General features: G+C 41.5%; 1 protein-coding gene across 4 annotated transcripts; it reads left to right on the top strand.

The window, feature by feature from the left end:
- The first annotated feature begins 228 nt into the window (after nt 1–228).
- On the top strand, nt 229–24,314 carry enox2 (ecto-NOX disulfide-thiol exchanger 2). Of its 4 annotated transcripts, none has more exons than XM_062963748.1 (15): nt 229–381; nt 8,743–8,865; nt 10,222–10,353; nt 10,891–11,046; nt 11,418–11,624; nt 12,385–12,618; nt 13,933–14,145; nt 16,183–16,289; nt 19,260–19,371; nt 20,548–20,729; nt 20,830–20,919; nt 21,553–21,609; nt 21,947–22,055; nt 23,166–23,251; nt 23,402–24,314. In XM_062963748.1, the coding sequence occupies exons 1-15, from the start codon at nt 252–254 to the stop codon at nt 23,534–23,536; spliced, it is 2,073 nt and encodes a 690-aa protein (XP_062819818.1). In that variant the 5' UTR covers nt 229–251; the 3' UTR covers nt 23,537–24,314. The 4 variants fall into 4 exon arrangements, with proteins under 4 accessions (XP_062819818.1, XP_062819817.1, XP_062819821.1 ...); XM_062963747.1 differs by having other exon boundaries at nt 20,812–20,919; XM_062963749.1 differs by lacking the exon at nt 229–381 and adding an exon at nt 4,156–4,222 and having other exon boundaries at nt 20,812–20,919.
- Nucleotides 24,315–25,045: the final 731 nt, after the last annotated feature.

Below are 25,045 nucleotides of genomic sequence, written 5' to 3'. Positions count from 1 at the left end.
ACTTACTTTACTGAAAGAACAAGAGCTCTTTCTCCCACCATGGACATTCCACACAAGTATAAACCCCCCTTGCCTAGTTTCCGACAAACCTCACAGCTTCTGAGGATGCCTGCCATAGATATGGGCGAAACGTCAGGAGAGAATGCTTCTGGAACATGGTCATACAGCCCAGAAACCCCACCGCAACCCAATCAAAGGGCTGTTTCTAATAACTTCCTCCCAAGGCCACGCCCCCAACGCAACGCCGGCCAATGAGGCGTGGGGGCGGGGCTGGAGAGGCGGCGGAGGCCTCCGAAGGCCGCGGCGGTGGCGGGGAAAGGCCGAGGCCGGGGAAGCGGATGTATCCGGAGTTCCGTCGCCGGAGGGCCGCGGGCCCAACAGGTGGGGCGTCGCTAGGCAACGGAGTCAGCCTTTTCCCGCTTCTCAGGCCTTTGAGCTCCCCCCTCGCTTGGGTTGCCATGGAGACCGGGAGCGGCCTACTAAATCTCTCTCATCCTGCTCTAAAGTTGTGATGCCAGAGCGTTTAGAACCTTAGGAGCTGATGCCTGAATGACCCCCGCTTCCTCCAATGCACCTCAAACAGAAGTTATCTCTATCTATCTATTTAAAGTATGCCTGCTTGGACCACAGGTGAAGTGGCCCACTGTGACTTCACTGGGTTGGCTGTTGCCAGGTGAAGTGGCTCTCTGTGATGCCAGGGAGAAAGAAACAATAGCTGTCTATCTATCAGTCTATCAAAAGTATGTCTGCTTGGACCACAGGTGAAGTGGCCCTCTGTGATGTCAGGGAGAAAGAAAGGAAGGACAGAAGGAAGGAAGGAAGGCTATCTATCAAAAGTATGTCTGCTTGGACCACAGGTGAAGTGGCCCACTGTGACTTCACTGGGTTGGCTGTTGCCAGGTGAAGTGGCTCTCTGTGATGCCAGGGAGAAAGAAACAACAGCTATCTATCTATCAGTCTATCAAACGTATGTCTGCTTGGACCACAGGTGAAGTGGCCCTCTGTGATGTCAGGGAGAAAGAAAGGAAGGACAAAAGGAAGGAAGGCAGGCAGGCAGGCTATCTATCAAAAGTATGTCTGCTTGGACTGCTTGGTGAAGTGGCTTTCTTGTTACGCCACTGGGTTGGTTGTTTCCAGGTGAAGTGGCCCTCTGTGATGTCAGAGGAAAAAGAAAGAAAGGCTACCTATCTATCAAAAGTATGTCTGCTTGGACCACAGGTGAAGTGGCCCTCTGCGATGTCACTGGGTTGGTTGTTGCCAGATGAAGTGGCCTTCTGTGATGTCAGGGAGAAAGAAAGAATGGCAATAAATCTATCTATCAAAAGTATGTCTGCTTGGACCACAGGTGAAGTAACCCTCTATGGTCACTGGGTTGGTTTCTAGGTGAAGTGGCCCTCTGTGATGTGACTTGCACACGAGGAGAAGGAAGGAATGAAGGAAAGAGACATGGAGACATGGCGAGGCAAGCTCCTCTCAGAGCTGGAGAAGGGAGAAAAAAATAGATAGATAGATAGATAGATAGGAAAATGAGGGAAAGACAGAAGGGATGAAAACAGCATTGCTCGACACCCATTGAACTCTGGATATATATATACTAGGCATGGGCCAACTTCGGGCCTCCCTCCAGGTGTTTTGGACTCCAACTCCCACAATTCCTAACAGCCTACCGGCTGCAGAGAAACTCAAAGTTGGCCCATGCCTGGCATATATACTAGTTATTATTATGTGATTACATCATACCCCAGAGAATGGGCCCAGTACCGGGTATCTTCAAATGTCATTATGCTCTTCCACAAATATAAGTTCCTAAATGTAAGACCACTTGGCGGTCAGGATGACAAGGGATGTTTTCATGAGTGGAGGAAGTATTGACAGTAATCATTCCAATGTGAAGGTTTGTTTATTTATCGTGTCTGAAGTGAATTGGGAATAATGTATTAAAAAAAACCCACAAAGTTAAAACCTTGGCATGATACTAGATTTCCTTTGACCACTTGGAGTGCCTGTGATGTCACTGTAAGGAGGTCTTCCATTGTGCATGTGGCAGGGCTCAGACTGCACTAGTCAGTGGTCTGTGGTTTGCTCTTCACACTTGCATGTCGCGGGCTCCACTTTGTAGCCCCATTTCGTGGTGACAGAGCATAGTCTGTTCAACGCTTTCCAAGTCGCCCAGCCTTCTGTGTTTTAATCCAGAATCAGCCACTGATTGAGGTTCCAGGTTTTAGCCTGCCACTTTTGGACTCTCACTTGCTGAGGTGTTCCTGCGAGTATTTTTGTAGATCTTAGAAAGATGTTGCTTGATTTAAGAAGTTGGTTTGCTGGCTGATATCCGAACAGAGAATGGGCCAGAGATGTCAATGCTTTGGACCTTTCATTATTGGCTGTTACTTCCCTACAGATGTCAGGTGGTACAGTACTGTCTAAACCAGGGGTCCCCAAACTAAGGCCCGGGGGCCAGATGCGGCCCTCCAAGGTCATTTACCTGGCCCCTGCCCTCAGTTTTATAATATCATCATCATCATCATCATCATCATTTAATTACTTATTAATCGCCCTCCATCCAAGATGCTCTAGGCGATTTACAAGATAAAATAGTAAAGGATAAAAATACATACATACAAATATTCATAAAATTAACATAGATTAAAAGCTCTACTAAAGAGCCAGGTATAATATTTTTATATCAGTTTTAATAATATAATATTGTATATACTTATAATATTGATAGAAATATGATAATGTAATACAATGTAATACTAATAATAATACCATATAATAATATTAATTATATATTATATATTATATGTAATATTACTAATAATATTACAATATAGTGGTATAATTCAATATAGTAATATATAATGCTAATATTGTTCTATTATATCTATTGTATATAGATATAAACTGTAAGCCGCTCTGAGTCCCCTTCGGGGTAGGAAGGACAGGATATAAATGTAGCAAATAAATAAATAATAAATAAATACATTTTTGACTTAGGCCCGCCCAAAATCTGAAATGACTTGAAGGCACACAACAACAATAAACCTAATTAATTTGACTATCTTGTAGGCCAGAAGCAGGTCCACACTTCCCATTGAAATCCTGATCGGTGTGAGTTGGTTAAAATTGTTTTTATTTTTAAATATTGTATTTTTCTTTCATTGTTGTTGTTGTTGTTTTTGCACTACAAATAAGACATATGCAGTGTGCATAGGAATTTGTTCATTTTTTTCCTTCAAATGATCATTCGGCCCCTCAACAGTCTGAAGGATTGTGGACCGGCCCTCTGCTTTAAAACTTTGAGGACCCCTGGTCTAAACAATATAATTTCTACAGTGGTGTAGGACGTAGATATCCTGTGATAAAGCAGCATGTCTCATTAAGAGCCACATCCACTGTTTTAGCGTGGTGAGATGTATTCCATATTGGACATGCGTATTCAGCAGCAGAGTAGCAAAGTGCAAGGTAGATGTTTTCACTGTGTCTGGTTGTGATCCCCAGGTTGTGCCAGTCAGCTTTCATATGATGCTATTTCTAGCATCCATTTTTTGTTCCCACATATAAACTTTTTTTGTGTTCAGTGCACTGGACTCCCTCAATTTCATCCAAGTTATGAATAAAAATTAAGTAGGATGAGAGACAAATGTTGCTTTTCAGTGAACCCTTTGAGAACAAAGACGTGCTTGATTTTCATAGCAGCTGAGTTATGGAATGGTGCAGCTTATCTGCTAAGATGATTGCTTGCAAGGCATGCACCCAGCAAGATCGGGGCTTGCCAACTGCATGCCGTCTCTCAGTGCGAGGATTGAAATCCTTGACAAATTCACAGATGAGTATGTTGTTAATTGGTTTACCACCTGTTCCTTGGCCATCTCACCCCGATGCCCAGAATTCAATCTCTTAAGTGTCACTAATTTTAACCGATGGGAACAGGTGCAGTAGTGGGCAGCAGTGTATTTTTAAAAGAAATTCCATGCCTTTCCTCCTTAGCATCCCAGTATTTCTAGTTGCCTGCCGTGGCAGCTTTATTGACGTTAAGCCCTTCTCTTTTTACTGTTATTGCTGGCTCTTGGTTTGTTTGGGAGATCCAGCACAGCAGATGCGTCACAAGTGAACTGAACTGTGGTACTACTTTGTATGTATTAGGGAAAGTACATAGCAAGATAACTCACACTACCACTGACGAACATTCAGCTTACCATGTTTTTGGTGCAGTTCACAGGTACGGTGTGAATTCTGGAACCCCGGGAGGTACGAGCAGCAATATGTTTGCTATGAACAATATTAATTGAAGGGTATAGAGCTGAATTAACAGACATATACAGTGAATTGAGGTCAGTGCTCCAATCATAGCATCCGCAGCCAAGTTTACCGCTGAGTCTGAACTCTGGAACTTTCAGATTATGTGAATTTACTGAAAGCGCAGTTTAAATCCATGTATTCAATAATTTCAGCTGTCTTCTTAATGCTTTGTTCCTGGTTGTAAAGTTATAGATCTGCTCTGGAATTTCAAAAGGTCCTGTACTTGAGAGGTCCTGTACTTGTTATTTTTCCATAATTTGTTTCTTAGCAAACTGAAATGTGTTTCAGAAATGATTTAGCAAACCAAACATAAATTTGTTTATTCAGGCTACTTAAAAGCCATAAACAGTGAGCTAGTTTTTGGGCTCCATAGAACTCTATAAAAAATTACAAAAAAAACAGGAAGAGGAAAATGCTAGAAATTAAACTTATGATGAAGGCCTGTGATATATGAGAATTGTAAAACTGTTGATTCAGGATTTTCATTTTAGTCTGATTGAATTATATTACAGTACATTCTTATGCATTCCTACAGAGAAGTGGCATCAGCGAGCTTTGCTCTCAAGCAGGTACAAAACTGCAGTATTAAGTTGAGAGTGATGAAAACACAATTTTATTTACCTTTTGCAAATATGAAAGAATAACAATTGTCCTCATATTGCTTTGTCATTGATTTGAATTGGTTTTAAGGATGCTTTCGTGATCAGCAACAATTTGGTGAATTGGCAGTGTTAATAGTTGTCACCATTAGTACATTTTGCATTTTGCTTCTCTTTGACTTTAAACCTTGTGCTAGTGTGTGATAAACACTGGTTATGAGTGACAGTAAGTCTCATGTGATTTAGTTAGCCTCTTTATCAACATGAAGTTACAATTCCATGAATTTTTCAGTAAAATCATGACTCAGTTAAACTGGCATAAATAGATTAGAAGTGCGTGTAGCGTTTCTATGAATATAAGAAGAACTTTGAACTACTCATCCTGCTAAGCCAGTTGGTATCATTTTCTTTGCACATTTGTACATACCATAGTCCTTAGTTTACATGGTCATAACAAAATTCTCCTTTGTTGCAAAGCAGCACGAGGCTGGTAATGTTTAAATGCTAGCTCTTTTACCAATGATTTTGAATAGCTGCAGTGTTTCCTGCAGTGCATTTGCATTAGAGATAAAAGTCTTCGGGTCCAATAATCATATTCCAGGCTCTGTTCGTTCTTTTTATTTCTTGCTCAGTAAATAGGGACTATAAGAGAACACAGATAGGTGAGTTCTAAAGTTTTGTCTGGGTTGAACCCTCTACCAGTAGCTATAGAGAGTCAGTGTGGTGTAGGATTTGGAAGTTGGACTGGGGGTGCATCTACAGTTTAGGAGTAATGCAGTTTGATACTACTTTCACTGACAGGGCTCAGTGAGATGGAATCCTTAGATTTGTAGTTTGGTGAAGCACCAGTACTCTTTGGCAAATAAGACTTTGCAAAACTCCAGCTCTCATGATTCAATAGCATTGAGACGTGGCATTTTAAGTGGTGCCAATCTGTATTAATTTTACAGTGTATATGCACACTAGGACTCTGGGAGACCAGGGTTCATATCCCACTGGGCTGTGGAAACCCACTGGATGACTTCTCAGCCTCAAAGTGAGGCAATGGCAAATCTGAACAAATCCCTAATAGGTTCGCCTTAGAGTTGCCATAAATCTGAAACAGTTTGAAGGCATACAACAATAACAGATCTGAGGATATGTCTTCACAATTTGCCTCAGATTTGATTACATCTATGAACAATTTAGTAAATATTTGCAAAGCCAATTGAATTGATTAAAATTCTACAATATGTAGCAAGTCTGTATTTGGGGCTTGTGAAGCTAAATGTGGCATGCTGGTTTTGTGTTAGGACTTCTTATGTATTTGAAAGCCAACGTTTCTTTCAGTGCCTACAGTGCTCGATAAATAAAAATACAGAACTAGAGAAATGGGGGGTTTGCTTTCTAGAAATATATTATAAATTCCCTTCAAAATACTTTTGTTACATTTGTTCAGTGTTTTGGAAGAAGAGAAGACCACTGCTACTACTGCAGACTTGGTTTGAAACTTGGCTATGCTGGGAATTATCTCATCATAAATATTTCTCATTCTGTCGTTCCCAAGGCTCTCCAGCCATCCTTGGGATGGCTGAGACTCATTACTGCTCCTCTCTTTGGGAATTTGGGATTAGTGCAGGGTTTAACACCTGACACTATTAAAAAATAGCCCTGTCATTGAGAGGTTTACTCAAGAAGTAATATGAACACAGCCTAGAAATTTGGAACTGAATGAAAAATTCATGGGGACAAGGCAGCATTTTATTGGAAAGCAATGCTTTCATCCCAACTCCTGTAGCTACAGCCCTGTACAGTGTTCTTCATAAAAATTATTTCAGGGTTTGCTCCCTGAAAGTTCCTGTGCCATAAGCCAGTTGTATAGGTGAAGAATTTTTCCATTGATGGAATGTAGCCGCCCCGAGTCCCCGCGGGCAGATGGTGGTGTATAAATAAAGTTTTATTATTATTTTATTTTTATTAATGTACAGAACTGGATCTCTGTGAAGATTTCAGCACACTTTCTTATGGCTTCTGATTCTTTGCAGTACTAATTATATCTGTCTATTTATGTATACACACACAAACACATACATATATACCATACATACATTTGGAATAAATGTGTGCATTTATTGAGACAAGAACTGAATTTTGGCTGCTATTTTTAGTGGAAATACATAATGCACATTTAATCCATAAGTATATAAAAGGTCATGAAGACTTTGCACTTCTTCAAAAAACATTCATGTCTGTTTTTCTCTTGTTCTTTTCTCTCCCCTAATTGCATAAGCAACTTTAGGAGCTAGATAGGGGGAACAGGCTAACCATCTGGATAGAAAGCAATGTCCTCTATTTAGGTTGTATCTGTTCTAGGGATTTCCAGTTGCCAGCCTCTTCCCTAGAAGAAAATTAGAAGGCAACTGCTTTTCCCATTCTTTTTCTTTCCTTTTTGTATCGCTTCAGGATTTTTATTAGAATCATAGAATAGTAGAGTTGGAAGAGACCTCATGGGCCATCCAGTCCAACCCCCTGCCAAGAAGCAGGAAATCGCATTCAAAGCACCCCCGACAGATGGCCATCCAGCCTCTGTTTAAAAGCATCCAAAGAAGGAGCCTCCACCACAGCCCGGGAGAGAGAGTTCCACTGCTGAACAGCTCTTCTCACAGTGAGGAAGTTCTTCCTGATGTTCAGGTGGAATCTCCTTTCCTGTAGTTTGAAGCTATTGTTCCGCGTCCTAGTCTGCGGGGCAGCAGAAAACAAGCTTGCTCCCTCCTCCCTATGACTTCCCCTCACATATTTGTACATGGCTATCATGTCTCCTCTCAGCCTTCTCTTCTGCAGGCTAAACATGCCCAGTTCTTTAAGCCTCTCCTCATAGGGCTTGTTCTCCAGACCCTTCATCATTTTAGTTGCCCTCCTCTGGACGCTTTCCAGCTTGTCAACATCTCCCTTCAACTGTGGTGCCCAGAATTGGACACAATATTCCAGGCGTGGTCTGACCAAGGCAGAATAGAGGGGAGCATGACTTCCCTGGATCTAGATGCTATACCCCTATTTATGCAGGCCAGAATCCCGTTGGCTTTCTTAACAGCTGCATCACATTGCTGGCTCATGTTCAACTTGTTGTCCACAAGGACTCCAAGATCTTGCTGATGATCCACTATAAGAATTCTTGTATTATACTTGGATCTTCCTGGTACTTATGAAGCTAAACTAAACTTAAGGTAAAGGTAAAGGTTTCCCCTGACCTTAAGTCCAGTCATGTCTGACTCTGGGGGTTGGTGCTCATCTCTATTTCTAAGCTGAAGAGCTGGCATTGTCCGTAGACACCTCCAAGGTCATGTGGCCAGCATGACTGCATGGAGCGCCGTTACCTTCCCTCCAGAGTGGTACCTATTGATCTACTCACATTGACATGTTTTCGAACTACTAGGTTGGCAGAAGCTGGAGGTAACAGTGGGTGCTCACTCCGCTCCCGGGATTTGAACCTGCAACCTTTTGGTCTGCAAGATCAGCAGCTCAGTGCTTTAACACACTTCGCCACTGGGGCTCCTAACCTGAACTTAAGCTACTTTAAAATAGGGTCTCAAGGTGCTTCAATGGGACTAGACAGTATGAAGATATGCTAGCGTTGTGTCAGTGTACTCTACCTGGGGCCCATTCGGATGGGAGCAGGTAACGTGATGGATCGCCTTCTTCCCTATTTGCTTACCAGACCTTGTGAGACAAGTCAGGCTGAGTTACCTGGAGAGGAGTGGAATCTGGATCCTCCAAGTTCCAATTCAGCAGAGAAACCACTGAATCAACGCTGGTGTGATAGAGAAATACCATAAGTTGTTCCTTCTTTTCCTCTCATTCTTAGGGATAGAGCACCTGCCTTTTGACCACGGCAACAGCAAACCCCTGCCATATAACAGCAGGATTCACCCTGCTGAAAATGGAGGCGAGACAAGCCAGAAACGAAAGCGGGTGGATATGCATCCAGGTAGGTTGGGATAGGTGTAGAGTAGGGCAGTGTGTTTCTTACTGGCAAAATGTTATTACCTGATCTAAGCAGAGACCATCTCTCAGTATGAAAAAAGAAGGATTGTACTTTGCCCCCTCCCTGCAGGAGCCTTGAGTTCCAGGATTTCTGTTACTTGTCACCTGATATCCAGTCGTCAGTGCATCATAACGGGTTATGTGCTTGAGTCAGGATGAATCTGTGTGTTGTGGGTTTATTTTTGTTGGACGGGTTGAATATGCAGTAGCAAAAGTGTATCATATTTTTCTTACTGTTTCTGCTTGGGAAGGCAGTCTTAGTGTCTTTGAGCAGATCGAGGAGACTTTAGATTTTAAGGTTTGTCTTGAAAATGCAATTTGATATCACTCTAACTGCCATAGCGCAACACTATCAAATCCTGAGAGTTGTAGTTTGGTAGGATCGAAGGCTAAAGACCTTGTAAAATTATATCTCCGGGGATTCCATAGCAATGAGCCATGGTAGTTAAGGTGGTGTCAACCTGCATTTATTCCGCAGTATATAGATGCACTCTTTTGCCCATTAAAGGAAAGCAAATGAGAGGTATGTAGGGTGTTCTGGATTAATCCTGAGTAGTCTTCTCTGTAGCAATATAAACATTTAGTGCAAGAACTGAAACAACTTAGTGGGCCATACACATTTTAAACTGCTATTGCATCAGACATTTTGATGACTTGAGAAATTTGGGGAGGGACCGAGGGGAGTGGGCAGTTTAAAAATTAGGTCAGGCATTTGGCAATGTGAGTGCTTAGTTGAAGGGATTTTGCCAAATACCTTTCAGCATGGAAATAACACATGGACGTTTCCCTGGATCATGGCCTAGGCTTTTTTTTTTTAGGGGTTATGCAGCTGCCATCAGGGGATCACGTTGGGATCATAAGTGCTAGTAAGGTTCTATTTAGAGGTCTGGGTTTTAAACCTAAAACCGTGATCCTGAAATGAACAAGGCACGCAGTAGGTGGTGGTGGGATAATTCCTGAGTGAGGAAAAGGTAGGCAAATGTGGGTTGTGTCAAATTCTTTGAATTGAAAACATGGTGAAATTTTTGCATTGCATTCTGAGAAGCTTAGAGCCCTTCCACACAGCCATGCAATCCAGAATATCAAGGTGGATAATCCACAATATCTGCTTTGAACTGGATTATCTGAGTCCACACTGCCATATAATCCAGTTCAGTGTGGATTTTATAGATCTGTGTGGAAGAGGCTTTAGTCACTACACAGAAAGATCCTCCAACTTCAAAGAAATTTTTTTTAAAATGTATCTCTCCTTTTTTTCTTTCATAACAAAGTAATTCTGTAATAATCCCTTTCTCTGCAGACAGCATCCAAACTCTGAGCCTTGATTCGCCTCCCATGGATCTGGGCATGTCTGATCCAACAGCGTGGGCCACTGCCATGAATAACTTGGGGATTGCCCCAGTGGGAATAGCGGGAGATCCCCTCTTGTCAGGTAGGTGGTTTCCTTGGCCCACCATTGTTTCTGCAAGTAGGCCAAGCTTAGTTGTTCTTAGGATAATGTATGTAAAGTAAGGACAGAGAATCGGATTCATCGAATACATGGAAACTATTCCTTGAAGGATTCAATCCTACGTTTCAAGTAGGAAGAATCTCTGCACTAAATTGCAAAGGAGACCATATGTATCCTTCTGAAGGAAGTCTTACCAAGGCTTGATCTACATTTGTCATATTATCATAATCCACATTATCTTCTTTGAACTGGATTATATGAGTCTACACTGTCATATAATCCAGTTCAAAGCAAATAATCTGGATTTTATATGGCATTGATAAAAGAGCCTAAGACTTTCCTTTTTCCTATCCATTCCTATAGTGCCGGAAACATTGTTTGTATTCTCCATTAGATCTGCTAGGAGTTGTTACTTTTTGAAGCTTTAAAAAGCTCTGATGTTATATGTTTCAAATGCTGAAGGAATTCCTAAGTGACTGCAGCCAAAATAAATCTTGTTTCTTGATTTCTGTTTTTCAGACTTTGACCCTGCCCTTGGAATGATGACAGGGATCCCACCAATTAATCCTCTGATGCCTGGCTTAGGAATGGTGCCGCCACCAATTCCATCAGATATGCCTGTGGCTAAGGAGATCATTCACTGCAAAAGTTGCACACTCTTCCCGCCAAACCCAAGTGAGCCCTACTAAAGTAACTGCAGGAGATAGAGAAAGGGGTGGGGAATGGTTCTCATCCCAGCAGCTGGGTTGCCAGGGTTATATGGACTAGATACGTGCATTTGTTTGCATGTTTCATGTAGTTTATTTTTAGTAGCAATCCATCAGTGAGCTGTCGCCAAATAAACAAAAGGATCCTTTTTGCTTCGGGTACTACACTCTGCTGGAAAGATCTTAGCTTTCAGTATGTAAAGGCAGAGGGAAGCCAGTAGAGTTGGCCAAGTCTTCTGACACATTTGAATGCAGAGCAGTTGTTGTCAGATTGTAAATGAAGATCAAATGCCTTCTGCTTGTGGCAAGCTTCAGTATCATGTTCCTTGCTGTTCTTAGACCTTCCCCCTCCCACTACAAGGGAAAGACCTCCAGGATGCAAGACAGTATTCGTTGGAGGCCTGCCAGAAAATGGGACAGAAGAGACAATCGTAGAGATTTTTGAGCAGTGTGGAGAGATCATAGCCCTTCGAAAAAGTAAAAAGCATTTTTGCCACATCCGTTTTGCTGAGGAGTACATGGTGGACAAGGCTATCTATCTGTCTGGTAGGTATTCTTAGTTGCAGAGCCTACTTGCCTGCTGCATTTTATTTTCTTATTTCATTTTCAAATAATGTGTGCAAGATATTTACATAACTCCAGAAATATTTCATCTGTTTCAAGCATAGAATTATAGTTGGAAAGACCACCAAGGCTAAGCTCACTTTTTTACAACTGTAAATTATTATTATAACTGATGTAATTACAGTAGAGTCTCACTTATCCAAGCCTCGCTTATCCAAGTTTCTGGATAATCCAAGCCATTTTTGTAGTCAATGTTTTCAATATATCGTGATATTTTGGTGCTAAATTCGTAAATACAGTAATTACAACATAACATTACTGCGTATTGAACTGCTTTTTCTGTCAAATTTGTTGTATAACATGATGTTATGGTGCTTAATTTGTAAAATCATAACCTAATTTGATGTGTAATAGGCTTTTCCTTAATCCCTCCTTATTATCCAAGATAGTCGCTTATCCAAGCTTCTGCCGGCCCGTTTAGCTTGGATAAGTGAGACTCTACTGTATTGATAAGATGAAAAAAATTATATGTGACTGAGCATAGTAGACAACGTTCCTTTATGCATCAAAAATGAACACAAATCCTACTGGAGCTAAATTATTGTAGCATGTATTTCCTCTGAATTGAAATTCCCGGATGAGCAGACTGTTGCCTCTTTGTCTATGTTACTAGTAGGCAGCAGAGCAAGAGTTGGATCACAAAGTGAGTGCCAAAGGTTATTTCTCTATCCATTATTGCCAGGTTATCGCATCAGATTGGGCTCCAGCACTGACAAAAAGGACACAGGCCGCCTCCATGTGGATTTTGCACAAGCCCGAGATGATCTCTATGAGTGGGAATGCAAGCAGCGCATGTTGGCCCGAGAAGAACGTCATCGCAGGAGGATGGCCGAAGAGCAGTTCCACCCTCCTTCCCCACCTCCTGTGGTCCACTATTCAGATCATGAATGTAGTATAGTTGCTGAGAAACTAAAAGGTATTCAAGACTGCAGAGGAGTATGTTTAACTAATTCTGCACAACCCTCCAGGTGTTTTGGACTTCAGCTCCCAGAATTCCTGACCATTGGACAAGCTGGATATGGCTTCTGGTAGTTGGAGTCCCAAACCCCTGGAGGGCCACAGGTTGTGCAGACTGGTACCTCAGCATGACGATAGCATAGGAAACAGATATAATATGTATTCAGTTAGTTAATCTGTCTAGCTCACTATTTTCAACTGAAATTAGACAGTTATCTGGTTCTCATACAAAGGTTTTTATTTTCACCTGCTTTCTGGCCCTTTTAACCAGGAGTTGTGGGAGTTCAACCTGGGATCTACTGCATGTAAACCACATATCCAACCACTGATCTTTGGCTTTTATCCATGTTGACATAGATGAAATCCAGGCTGTGCTGCTAAATTCCCAAATTAAAACCTGCCAGAGTTTATCATCCTTGAGTGTACCATGTCAGATGACTCTTACATTGTTGTCTTATAAATATAATTACCTGGGAATCATAGAATCATAGAATAGTAGAGTTGGAAGAGACCTCATGGGCCATCTAGTCCAACCCCCTGCTAAGAAGCAGGAAATCGCATTCAAAGCACCCCCGACAGATGGCCATCCAGCCTCTGCTTAAAAGCTTCCAAAGAAGGAGCCTCCACCACAGTCTGGGGGAGAGAGTTCCACTGCCGAACAGCCCTCACTGTGAGGAAGTTCTTCCTGATGTTCAGGTGGAATCTCCTTTCCTGTAGTTTGAAGCCATTGTTCTGTGTCCTAGTCTGCAGGGCAGCAGAAAACAAGCTTGCTCCCTCCTCCCTATGACTTCCCTTCACGTATTTGTACATGGCTATCATGTCTCCTCTCAGCCTTCTCTTCTGCAGGCTAAACATGCCCAGCTCTTTAAGCCTCTCCTCATAGGGCTTGTTCTCCGGACCCTTAATCATTTTAGTCGCCCTCCTCTGGACGCTTTCCAGCTTGTCAACATCTCCCTTCATCTGTGGTGCCCAAAATTGGACACAGTATTCCAGGTGTGATCTGACCAAGGCAGAATAGAGGGGAGCATGACTTCCCTGGATCTATTCCCCTATTGATGCAGGCCAAAATCCCATTGGCTTTTTTAGCTGCCGCATCACATTGTAGGCTCATATTTAACTTGTTGTCCACGACGACTCCAAGGTCTTTTTCGCACACACTGCTGTCAAGCCAGGCGTCCCCCATTCTGTATCTTTGATTTCCATTTTTTCTGCCGGAAGAGGGAAGATTTAAAATATGTACTTCGCAAATAACTGTGTTTTCTTCTTGGGTCAGATGATTCCAAGTTTCTGGAGGCTGTGCAGACGTTGCTGACTTGGATCGAGCGTGGAGAAGTCAACAGGCGGAGCGCAAATAACTTTTACTCCATGATCCAGTCAGTCAACAGCCACATCCGTCGACTTATGAATGAGAAAGCGACCCATGAAAAGGATATAGAGGAAGCAAAGGAGAGATTCAAGCTTGCACTGTCAGGGATTCTTGCTCAGTGTAAGTGCATGAGCATTGTAATAAGTTTCCAAAATCTTTTTTGATGGATTTATAACATCTATGCTTTATTGAGGGGGAGGGGAGATATAGATCTAGGAAGAATATTCCCTTTATTTTAGACCATGTTTTATTTTAATTTTTATTATTCCCTTTATTTCAAAAATGTGCTTTGATTGGGAACTAACAATGGTGTAAGATAGCCAGAAAAATCAACAAAAATGTATAAACGGCTGTAGGAATTTGTAACACAAAACTGGACATCTTGAAGTACTTTTAAAATGAAGTGAAACTTACTAAGACTTCTAGAAACCTATCAGAATTTTATTTTGGTGAGTTACTGGAGAAAATGAGGCCGTCATCAACCATACAAATAAATCGCTGTGCACATTTTTGTTTCTCAATTTGATATAGCAGTGGTTCAGTCAGGAGAGCACATTGGGATGATCTTAAGATGCAGTGAGACATAGAGGAAACTATGGTCTCTGAGGTATGTAGGATTCAATGTACTCAGGGCATTGAAGGCACAAGTTTTAGCAGATGCAGAGAGTATATAGCCATTCAAGCTGTCAGGATACAGACCATAACAAATTAAGTTTTTATATATTTGTTGGGTGCAGCAGGGGTTTTTTATTGCTCAGATTTTGTCCCAAGGCTCAAGGGAATTAAACAGGTATTCTTATCTCTCTTGGCCACCTTCTCTGCCTAGCTCTTTCTTAATGATACTGTTTTGTGCAGTCTGCTCCTGTATTAAGAGCAGCCGTGTTCTTTTGGTGATTGTTTAGGGACTTAGGCAACAAAGGTAGGTTTGCAGCCAAGTCCTTTTTCCTCTTGTTCATTCATTCGAGGATCTGCAGGTCACTTTACAAACTGGGAGATTTAAGTGTTCAAGGTAATGTAACATTGTTCTGTTTCTCCCCCTTCAACCCTCACCTCATTTTAAATTTTACCCAAAGAGGATTTGATTACCTTCTCAGCCCTGGGAATACTGTCTGGTTTTCATTGCTTGTAGGTAATCAGGATTCATCTCAAGGAAAGAGATTCCTATTGAATATCCTATAGGTCTCTTTGTTAATGCTGGAATTTAGTAATTAACTGGGGCAATTCTAACTCCCACTGCTAATTATATGGGGTGTGTTAGAATTAAATGTGAACTAGGCAATGTTCTTGTTTAGTGGATTGCAACTGGTTGACGATGGAACAAAATAATATTCACCAAGGGTTCTTCTTCATCCTGGAGAGAAACAGGGTTCTATTCCTGGGCCCAAAGTTATTCCAAATCTTTGTAAAGACACAGATTATATATAGAGTTGGTGCTTATCACGTTTGCAAATTACATTAAATTGGAACGGGATACCAGGAGGACAGATTGAGAATTTGATCAACTTTTAGAATTGGAGAGCTGGGTGAAAATGATCTATTGCAAATCACATTCTCATTATTTTTTCTCCTCTGAGATCTGGGTTAGACTACTCACTTTCAGGCCTCTTTGGGGGAAGTGGATTAGGCAAATGGCAGCCTTCCAGATGTGGGATTGAAACGCTCAGTATTCCTTACAGTTGGCTACGATGGGAGTTAACGGGATAGTAATACCTGGAGGGCCCCCACTTTGGCCACCCCTGTTGTACCCTTTAGAAAATAAATCCAGAATGCTATATAATACAGTTTACAGTTAATGGACCTGTGGAATACACGTAATCTGGATAAGGATCCTGTAAATGAGAAGTGAAATAATTATGTTTCTTCTTCGTGGTCTTGGTGAAGTTGCACATATGGTATTTCCTGCAACATTTTACTGTCATGGTCCTTCTCATCAGGCCTTTCCCCTCCCTGATCCAGTGTATCTGTTGCATTCCCTGCCTTCCAAGCATTGCCTGGCTTCTTCTCGAGCACCAACTCAGCCGTGGCCTGTGCCAAAAGAACCACAAAGATTCGCTGGACCACCTGCCTGATCCCCCTCTCTTACTCCTTTACTCCTTTCTTCTGCCTTCTCTGGATGCTAATGTGGCCTGGTTTTGCCTGCTGATTTTGAAACTGCAGTCGAGCAGATAGTTGCCGTGTACCATTCTGCATCCAAACAAAAGGCTTGGGACCATTTCACGAAAGCGCAACGTAAGAACATCAGCGTGTGGTGTAAGCAAGCTGAGGTTGGTACCTTCTTTTTACTGTTTTGTTAGTTCCTTTTTGGCCTGTAGGCTTACATTTTAAAAAAACGACGGATGTTATTAGCTTAGTCCCAGAAGGTAAGTACTCAGAGCCCATAATCTCTCATATGAGGAGAATGGACAGTCAGAGGCGATTCCCCCTTGATAAGGTTGAAATAACAGCAAAGCATTAATGAGCATTATTACAAATAGATTTTATAAAGATGTTCTCCTTTATTTGGCTGTAATGCGGATTCAGGAATTCATAGCCAAACAACCATTTAAAAATTATTGCATGCAGTGTGGGTAAGCACTTTTTGTAGTGTTACCATCTGGTCAGTAGCTGAAGAAATATGGTAGCATTTGGTGTGTGGGTGAGGAGCTACAGACGTCTTATGTCGTATGGGCATCATTGAGGAAACCATGTTCTGGGATCAAGTTGCAGCTGAAGTTGGGCACCTATGAGTCTTACTGGCAACAGCAGTTGAATCAACACAGTTCTTATTCTTACTTGGAAATTATGTTCACTTCTCCTTTCCCTTTCATCTGAGGAGCCCTGATGAAGCACTATCAGGTATGAAAGAAATGTTGTTGCAGAGGTCAAAGATGGATCTGTCAGATTAATTCAAAATTAAATTGCAAGCGGTAAAGTGGGTCAAGGTGTACCTCGTTTTGTTAATATGATTTGTAAATTCAAGTCATTTAGATATTTCCTTCTAATAGACACAATGGCTGCACTCATCAGAGTGTTCATGGATGTTTGTTTTCCCTGAATTTACTTTCCTCAAAAGAACTCTGATATTTTTGGTTCTTTGAAATGATATCAGGTGTGTGTGTATGTGTCAACCTGGTATGTGCTGAATTATGTGGTTTTTCATGGGACCCTGCAAACCTTTGGCGATATAATTGAAGGTGAGAGTGTAATTGAGACAGTTGGGTTGTGGTCTGACTTGTTTTTCAGTAATCCAGAGTCTGGTTTTTGAGGTACCTTATATAACCCCTGAACCACAAAGGAAAGTTCAAAGAAACTTGAAGACGTTTCTGACTGTACATACTTTTGGAAGGCACATTGAGCTAAAGAGACCGACAGAGATGGGGAAGCAAGCGTACGGGAATTACTCTTCTGCTTATCTTGGGTTATGGGCCCTGATGATGGGTCTATATAGCAAGGATGGGCAACTCTGAGAGGCTGGGGGCTGCATTAACCCCTCAGTAGATGTTGAGGAGTACTGAAAAGTTATTTTGGGTGCTATAATGGACATAATCTGGTTCAGGGATTCTAGCTATGGTAGTGCAAAAAAGCATTTTCTCCAAGCGTTGGTCAAGCATTAAAGCAGCAGCAGCAGTCCCTGTGCTTTCATAATGTGCTTGTGATCATTCCGAACCTCCCAGTGACAGTTGGGCCAACTGTCGTGCCCATCACCAGCTGGGGGAAACAACTGGACATGTTAGCACAATGGGTTCTGCAAAAGGTACGTTCCCTTGCAGCTTGTGGTATCCTCAGGTAAGTCATTTGTTCATATATCTCATAAAAAAAGAATAGGTATTTTTCTGGGCAACAGTAGAAACAATAGCTTCACCTCTAGAATAAAGGAAAGGAGATGAAATAAGAGTAAACGCATATTGTGAATACCCTAAAGGCACCACATCCCAACCGGTCTTGGAAGCTAAGCTCTGGTTAGTACTTGAATGAGAGACCATCAATGAGTACCATGTCAGAGGAGGGAACTGACAAAACCGCCTTGCCAAAGAAACCACTGTGAAATACATGGAATCACCATAAGGCAACATGTGACAGAAAGGTACACATGCACTCTGCCCTGCCCAAAGCTTAATGAGTATACCAATAATATCATTGTTTTTTAAAATTTATGAATCGCAAAACATACCACTCCAGGTCCATTAACAATTTTTACTAAAGCATTCAAAAGAAATCGGTATATAACAAAAAGATTGACAGAATGACAAGTCAGTCAAGATATCAATTACAGTAGAGTCTCACTAATCCAAGCTTCGCTTATCCAAGCCTATGGATTATCCAAGCTATTTTTGTAGTCAATGGTTTCAATAAATATTTTGGTGCTAAATTCATAAATACAGTAATTACAACATAACATTACTGTGTATTGAACTACTTTTTCTGTCAAATTTGTTGTAGAACATGTTTTGGTGCTTAATTTGTAAAATCATAACCTAATTTGATGTTTAATAGGCTTTTCCTTAATCCCTCCTTATTATCCAAGATATTCGCTTATCCAAGCTTCTGCCGGCCCGTTTAGCTTGGATAAGTGAGACTTCACTGTAGTTTGTGATCTTGCTGATGCTCAGCTGAAAGCACTATAAAAACGTCATGCCTGGACACTCACGTTGAACTAGATGGTCTTCTCTGGCTTTATATGAAGCTGACCCCTATTCTTCATACCTATCCACATACTGTACCTGAAGCATTTTTTTAGTGACTGGGTAGATACATATCATTGGATGCAGTTCTTAAGAAGGTATGTTTACATGGTTGTATCCGTTTGCATAATCAATTAGTTTAATCGGCCTATGCGAGTGTTACCAAATTGGGCTCTGCATCACTCCTTTTCTTGCAGAAGGACTGTTATCTCTGCACAAAGCATTTCCAGATCCAGATTAGGAGATTGGCATATAGCATTTTGGGAGCTGTTGTCCAAAAAAGTCTCCAAGTATTGGTTGGAAGTTCTGTAGAAGCTACAGTGTTTATCACTGTCCTTGAATTTTGTGCGCAGATGTTCTACATTATGTGAAACAACGATTTGAGCAATTTGTCGTGCAGATTGGAAATTTGGATGACAGGCTTAAACTTTGGAGAATTGTGCTTTATAAGGCATCATTAGACTTCTTTCCATCTTAGTTCCTCTCTCTCCCCCAGCCAAAGTTCACATAGCAGCTCGCACTATCTGCTTGTAAGCATACAGAAGTGATTGGCACCATCTCTTTATATTCTAGGAAATTCGTAACATTCACAACGATGAACTGATGGGCATCAGAAGAGAAGAAGAGATGGAGATGTCTGATGATGATACAGAGCCTCCGGAGGCCAAAGAGACAGAAGAGTCAGGTAAGAGAGAGAAGAGTCAGTCACAGGGCTGACACAACATTAAAAAGTTTGAATGCATTCCTTTTTTTTCAGTTACTAGCTGTGGCCGGCCACGCGTTGCTGTGGCTTTTTTTAGGTGGTTACGTGTCTTAGAGGGGGGGAATCCTTTGTTGGGAAGTGTTAGGTGGCCCTGATTGTTTCCTGGATGGAATTCCTTTGTTTTCAGAGTGTTGCTCTTTATTTTGTGTTTTGAGATGAAAGAGTGATGAGTACCAAATGGGTTTGGACCTTCAAAGAGTGGGTGTTTCCCTGTTTGAAGGGGGGGGGGTCCTTTGTTGAGCGTAAGAACGTAGAGACATGGATGACGGGTTGTATTGTCAATTTTCTAGGTTGGGAGGCCTTTAGTTTTGTTGTTTTGTCCGGTGGAGCGACACCATTATCTATCTATCTATCTATCTATCTATCTATCTATCTATCTATCTATATATACACAGTGGACTCTCACTTATCCAACATAAACAGGCTGGCAGAACGTTGGATAAGTGAATATGTTGGATAATAAGGAGGGATTAAGGAAAAGCCTATTAAACATCAGACTAGGTTATGATTTTACAAATTAAGCACCAAAACATCATGTTATACAACAAATTTGACAGAAAAAGTAGTTCAATACGCAGAAATGCTATGAAGTAATTACTGTATTTACGAATTTAGCACCAAAATATCACGATGTATTGAAAACATTGACTACAAAAATGTGTTGGATAATCCAGAACGTTGGATAAGCGAGTGTTGGATAAGTGAGACTCTACTGTGTGTATGTGTATATATATATATATATATATATATATAGTCAGGTTTTTCAGCTATGCTTTGCAACCTTTTGCTTCAAAAAAATCTTAGTATCTTTCAAAAAGTACTTTATTTGTAAACAAACAAGATTGGCCTACTCATGGCATCCTTTGACAGAACTACCCTTTTGCATGCTGTTCATAGGCATGGCATTAGCAAATAAATAGAACATCAGGCACATGTAGAATCACATTATACCCAAGGAAGAGCTGAACATAGATTTAGAAGAATGCATTCTAGAAAAGGAATTAGCGTACAAATGAGGGGACACTGAAGGTTGTAAATTTGTTGTAAAGCCACCATTTGTTTTGCTTTCCTTCTCTTCCCTCCTGGTTCCGCTTCTAGCATTAGTCGTGCAAACAGAAGCTCTGAAGGAAGAGAACGACAGCCTGCGGTGTCAGCTGGATGCCTACCGGAATGAGGTGGAGCTTTTAAAGCAAGAGCAGAGTAAAATGGGCCGCGAAGAAGACACAAGCAAAGACCAGCAGTTGGTAATTCTTCAGCAGGCAATGCAAGGCATGCAACAGGTAGGACTGCACAGTCTCTTACGTTGCGTTGTTTGGGATTGGGTGGACCAGGTCAAACACTCTCTATTGTTCTCATTTGTAGCATCTTCTGAAACTGCAGGATGAATGTGAGCGAAGAGAGGCAGAACTGGAGAAAGTGAAGGAGGAAAAAACGCAGCTAGACAAATTGCTTGAAAACCTCAAAGAAAAGGTAGGACTTGTTCCTAGGTGATGCCCTTGCAAGCTTCCTTCTTCCATAGTCAAGGAAAGTTTAAGGAGGCATTTTTCTGGCATATGCAGTCTGTTATGATTTAAGAGAGTCTTGGTTTATCTGAACTCATTCCTGCCTCTGTCCTGAACAGAGAAGAGATATCTGTCACTCTATTGAGCACCAAAGTTGACTTGGCCAAAAGTCCATTTGTGGGATACTGAAGGGTTATCAAACAAGCTAAAATTTGACAAAAGGGGTCAAATAATAAGAATAGTCCTGCCAGGTAGCAACATATATTGTGGGTAGCAAATTTTACTTATTTCTTTTGATTTGATTCATTTTCTGAAGGAACAACACCTGTTTCGGCAGGCTTTTGTTTTCTGTTATTGCTGTTTTTAAATTGTTTCAGATTTTAGTCTGTCTTTGGAAGCCGCTTCGAGCCCTAGGGGAGTGGCGGCATATAAGTTTGAATAATAAATAAATAAACTTCAATAAAAGTTGTGTTTGGGGGATTTTTTTTGGCTTGATTGATCTAGGCATGGACACATCTGATGCTCTGCTTTACACATTGTATTGGCCTGGCCCTATACACTAATAAATAGTATAACTGTTTCTTTCCCCAACTGAATATAGAAAGAGGCAGCGTCTTCTCTAGAGTGGGGGGAAGATTCTGCTGAGCATCAGGACCATGTGAGTCTATCAGTTTCTCTCTGAATTCCCTTGAATGGCAATTTTAGAGAATATTGGTTTCAATGTACTTGGTTTATAGATTATTTCAGTCACTGTGGGCAGTTATTTATCTCCCTTTCTTTGACAGAAATTTTAAGTTTGAGCTTTTAGCGAGGAAATTATCATACAGAAAACCTGTGTTGTGCCAGTGTCTGCTTTTGCAATTAAAATGGAAGTTTTTTGCCTTTGTGGTCCATAGTTCCTAACACACCATACGGGATGTAAATGATGCATGAATTGACTTATTGCTAGGTTACGTGCTATGTGTCAGAAAGTAATTATCCGTCATTGCCTTCAGCCAAACAACCTGTCACCAATCTGCTCAGTGAGCCAAGAGAAAGACAGCGTGCTCGAAAGAGGACTCGGCAGCAGCCCCATCAAATCAGAGCGGGAAGCCTTACTAGTGGGTAAGGAATACTGGGTCACAATATAGATTCTGTGAAGTCAAGCCTGGAACTGAGTCCGAGACTTCTTTGATCAAAGCATAAGACTCTGCTGCTGCGTTACAACCCTCCTTTACCTTTGAGACGTTAAAAATACATCCTAATACCTGTTGGAATAGGCACAGTCTAAGTTAATGCTGGTGGCACAGTGTGTTAAAGCACTGAGCTGCTGAGCTTGCGGACCAAAAGGTCCCAGGTTCAAATCCAGGGAGCGGAATGAGCACCCGCTGTTAGACCCAGCTCCTGCCAACCTAGCAGTTCGAAAACATGCAAATGTGAGTAGATCAATAGGTACCGCTCCGGCGGGAAGGTGTTCCATGCAGTCATGCCGGCCACATGACCTGGAGATGTCTACGGACAACACCAGTTCTTCGGCTTAGAAATGGAGATGAGCACCAATCCCCAGAGTTGGACACGAATGGACTTAACATCGGGGGAAACCTTTACCTTTACCTAAGTTAATGCTTCATCTTAAGCCACCTTGTCTTTAACCATTGGCTTGGAAGCCTAGCTGCGACTCGAAATTACACACACAAACTCTAAAGACTGCTATAGAAAGAATGGAGCATTCCACCTCTTCTCTGGACCCAGAATAAAAGCCAAGCTGGCTACTGAAGGATTGGTATCCCTTTTTAAAATGAAGTTAGCATTGACATTAAGTTCTCTGTTTCTCATATACCAGCCCCCAATATACAGTAGAGTCTCACTTATCCAACATTCATTTATCCAACGTTCTGGATTATCCAACGCCTTTTTGTAGTCAATGTTTTCAATACGTCGTGATATTTTGGTGCTAAATTCGTAAACACAGTAATTACTATGTAGCATTACTGCCTATTGAACTACCTTTTCTGTAAAATTTGTTGTATAACATGATGTTTTGGTGCTTAATTTGTAAAATCATAATCTAATTTGATGTTTAATAGGCTTATTCTTAATCTCTCCTTGTTATCCAACATATTTGCTTATCCAACATTCTGCCGGGCCCGTTTATGTTGGATAAGTGAGAAACTACTGTAATAATTTACACCGGAGTGATAATTTACAAGATTGGCTTTTAACTTTTTTCTCTAGGGATAATTTCAACCTTCCTGCATGTCCACCCTTTCGGAGCAAATATTGAATACATCTGTTCCTACCTTCAGCGCCTTGACAGTAAGGTAGGTGCTGGGTGGAGCGTGTAGTCTAATGTCATACATTTAAATGCATCCCAAACTGTGGCCTATAAAAGAATCTTTGCCTAAGATTTGAGTCTTGATGTCCTATATGTTTGTTTGGAGTGGTACTTTTTGGCTTCTTCTCTCTTGTAGATTTGTGCCAGCGAAGTGGAAGCCCTCCTGACACGGCTCCAGCACACTTTCAAGCAGGAAATGAGTGGGGTGGGAGCAAGTCTGGAAAAAAGGTGGAAGTTCTGTGGCTTTGAGGGACTCAAAGCAACAACGTGAGCTTGAAGCTATCGCACAGCTTCCAATGCAAGCAGTTATCCAGAGTGTGTGGGCTGCAGAGAGAAAAAGGCTGCCATCTACGCAGATTGGCTCGGCTCGCAGTCCTTGAACAGCGTCACGATGAAATTTCGGGGCCAATTCTTAAGGGCTGTATTAATATTCCAGTTATACTTTGTTTTCTTCTCTGGATTGTTTTGGAGCAAACACAGCCCTTTTGCAAAGGACAGACTTGGCACGTTCTAGGGTCAATCCAAACTCTATTTGGATCTTTGATACTTTTTACAAATGCAGTTGACTAAAAGAAACTCACACTTGCATAAGTTATTTGTATATGGTTTTCTCAAGCTCTCATCAACGCTCAGGACATTTTTATCCTTGAGAGCGGTGATAAAGTAAAAGATTGAGTAACCACACAAGAAAGGTGATTTTTTTTTCCCGTCTGGCATCACTTGATAATAAAGAATTAGGCTAAATGTTTCAAGGTAAAATGGTTTGTGAGTGAGCTTACAAACACTAGCAGGGGTCATTACTTTTTCATGTCAGAACGGAGAAAATATAAATGTATGTGACATTCGCACAGAGTGATTGTGTTGTTTCATAGACGTCAAACTTGAGCAGAAACAAACAGAGTTGCAATCTGTTCTCCACTGGTAAAGAGCCTGGTTTTGCTGACATTACAAGGGATCCAGGCAGTGATTGTTGGAGCAGAACTCAGTGTTTTCCTCAAGCTTTTCTTTGTCACCACATTGGTATTTATTATTAAAGGCGATCTTTCCACTGGAACTGGAGAGTTAATACCTTGGTAGGTGATTCTAAGGGCAAAAAACTGGGTGGGATATTGGAGTTTCATGGTCATATGCTCTGATATTTTACACTTCTTTCAAAATGCATTTGGGTTGCAATACTGGAAGAGGGCTAGTACAATCCTCTCACTTCCATACAGTCATGGAAACCAGAGTTGGAAGACACCACAGGGGCGGTCTGGATGAGGGCAAACAAAGTGAAGTTAAATCCAAACAAGACAGAGGTACTCCTGGTCAGTTGCAAGGCCGAACAGGGTATAGAGTTACAGCCTGAGCTGGATGGGGATAAAGACACAGGTTCCAGCTTGGGAGTTCTCCTGACTCAGGTCTCGGCGGTGTCCAGGGGAGATTTTGCACATTTAAACTTGTGCGCCAGTTGTGCCTGTACCTTGCAAAGTCAGACTTGGCCTCAGTGGTTCACACTTGTTACATCCCAAATAGACTACTGCAACATGTTCTACATGGGGTTGTCTTTGAGGACTGTTTGGAAGCTTCAAGTGGTCCAACGGGCGGCAGCCAGATTGCTCATCACCAAACATGATGTTCATGCTTGAATGTTTTCCAAAATAACTAATACATTTTTCCATAAACTGTGGTCAACACTTTAAATAGATTCAGTATTGTCCCATACAAGTTCAAACTGAGATAAAAAGTCTTAGAGGAGTTTGTGATCAGGAAAACGAAAACAACAAGGGTTCCCGGATGT

Source organism: Anolis carolinensis, unplaced genomic scaffold (genome assembly GCF_035594765.1).
Source record: "Anolis carolinensis isolate JA03-04 unplaced genomic scaffold, rAnoCar3.1.pri scaffold_12, whole genome shotgun sequence".
Taxonomy (NCBI): domain Eukaryota; kingdom Metazoa; phylum Chordata; class Lepidosauria; order Squamata; family Dactyloidae; genus Anolis; species Anolis carolinensis.
This window is presented reverse-complemented; position numbering and strand designations above follow the sequence as displayed.

Excerpts from the sequence above, each read along its gene's own strand:
- enox2 (XM_062963747.1), top strand. The coding sequence starts at position 252 with ATGAGGCGTGGGGGCGGGGCTGGAGAGGCGGCGGAGGCCTCCGAAGGC. Across the intron at positions 16,290-19,259 it reads TGTGGTGTAAGCAAGCTGAG|GAAATTCGTAACATTCACAA; the intron begins GTTGGTACCTTC and ends TTTATATTCTAG. Across the intron at positions 21,610-21,946 it reads CTGCTGAGCATCAGGACCAT|CCAAACAACCTGTCACCAAT; the intron begins GTGAGTCTATCA and ends CATTGCCTTCAG.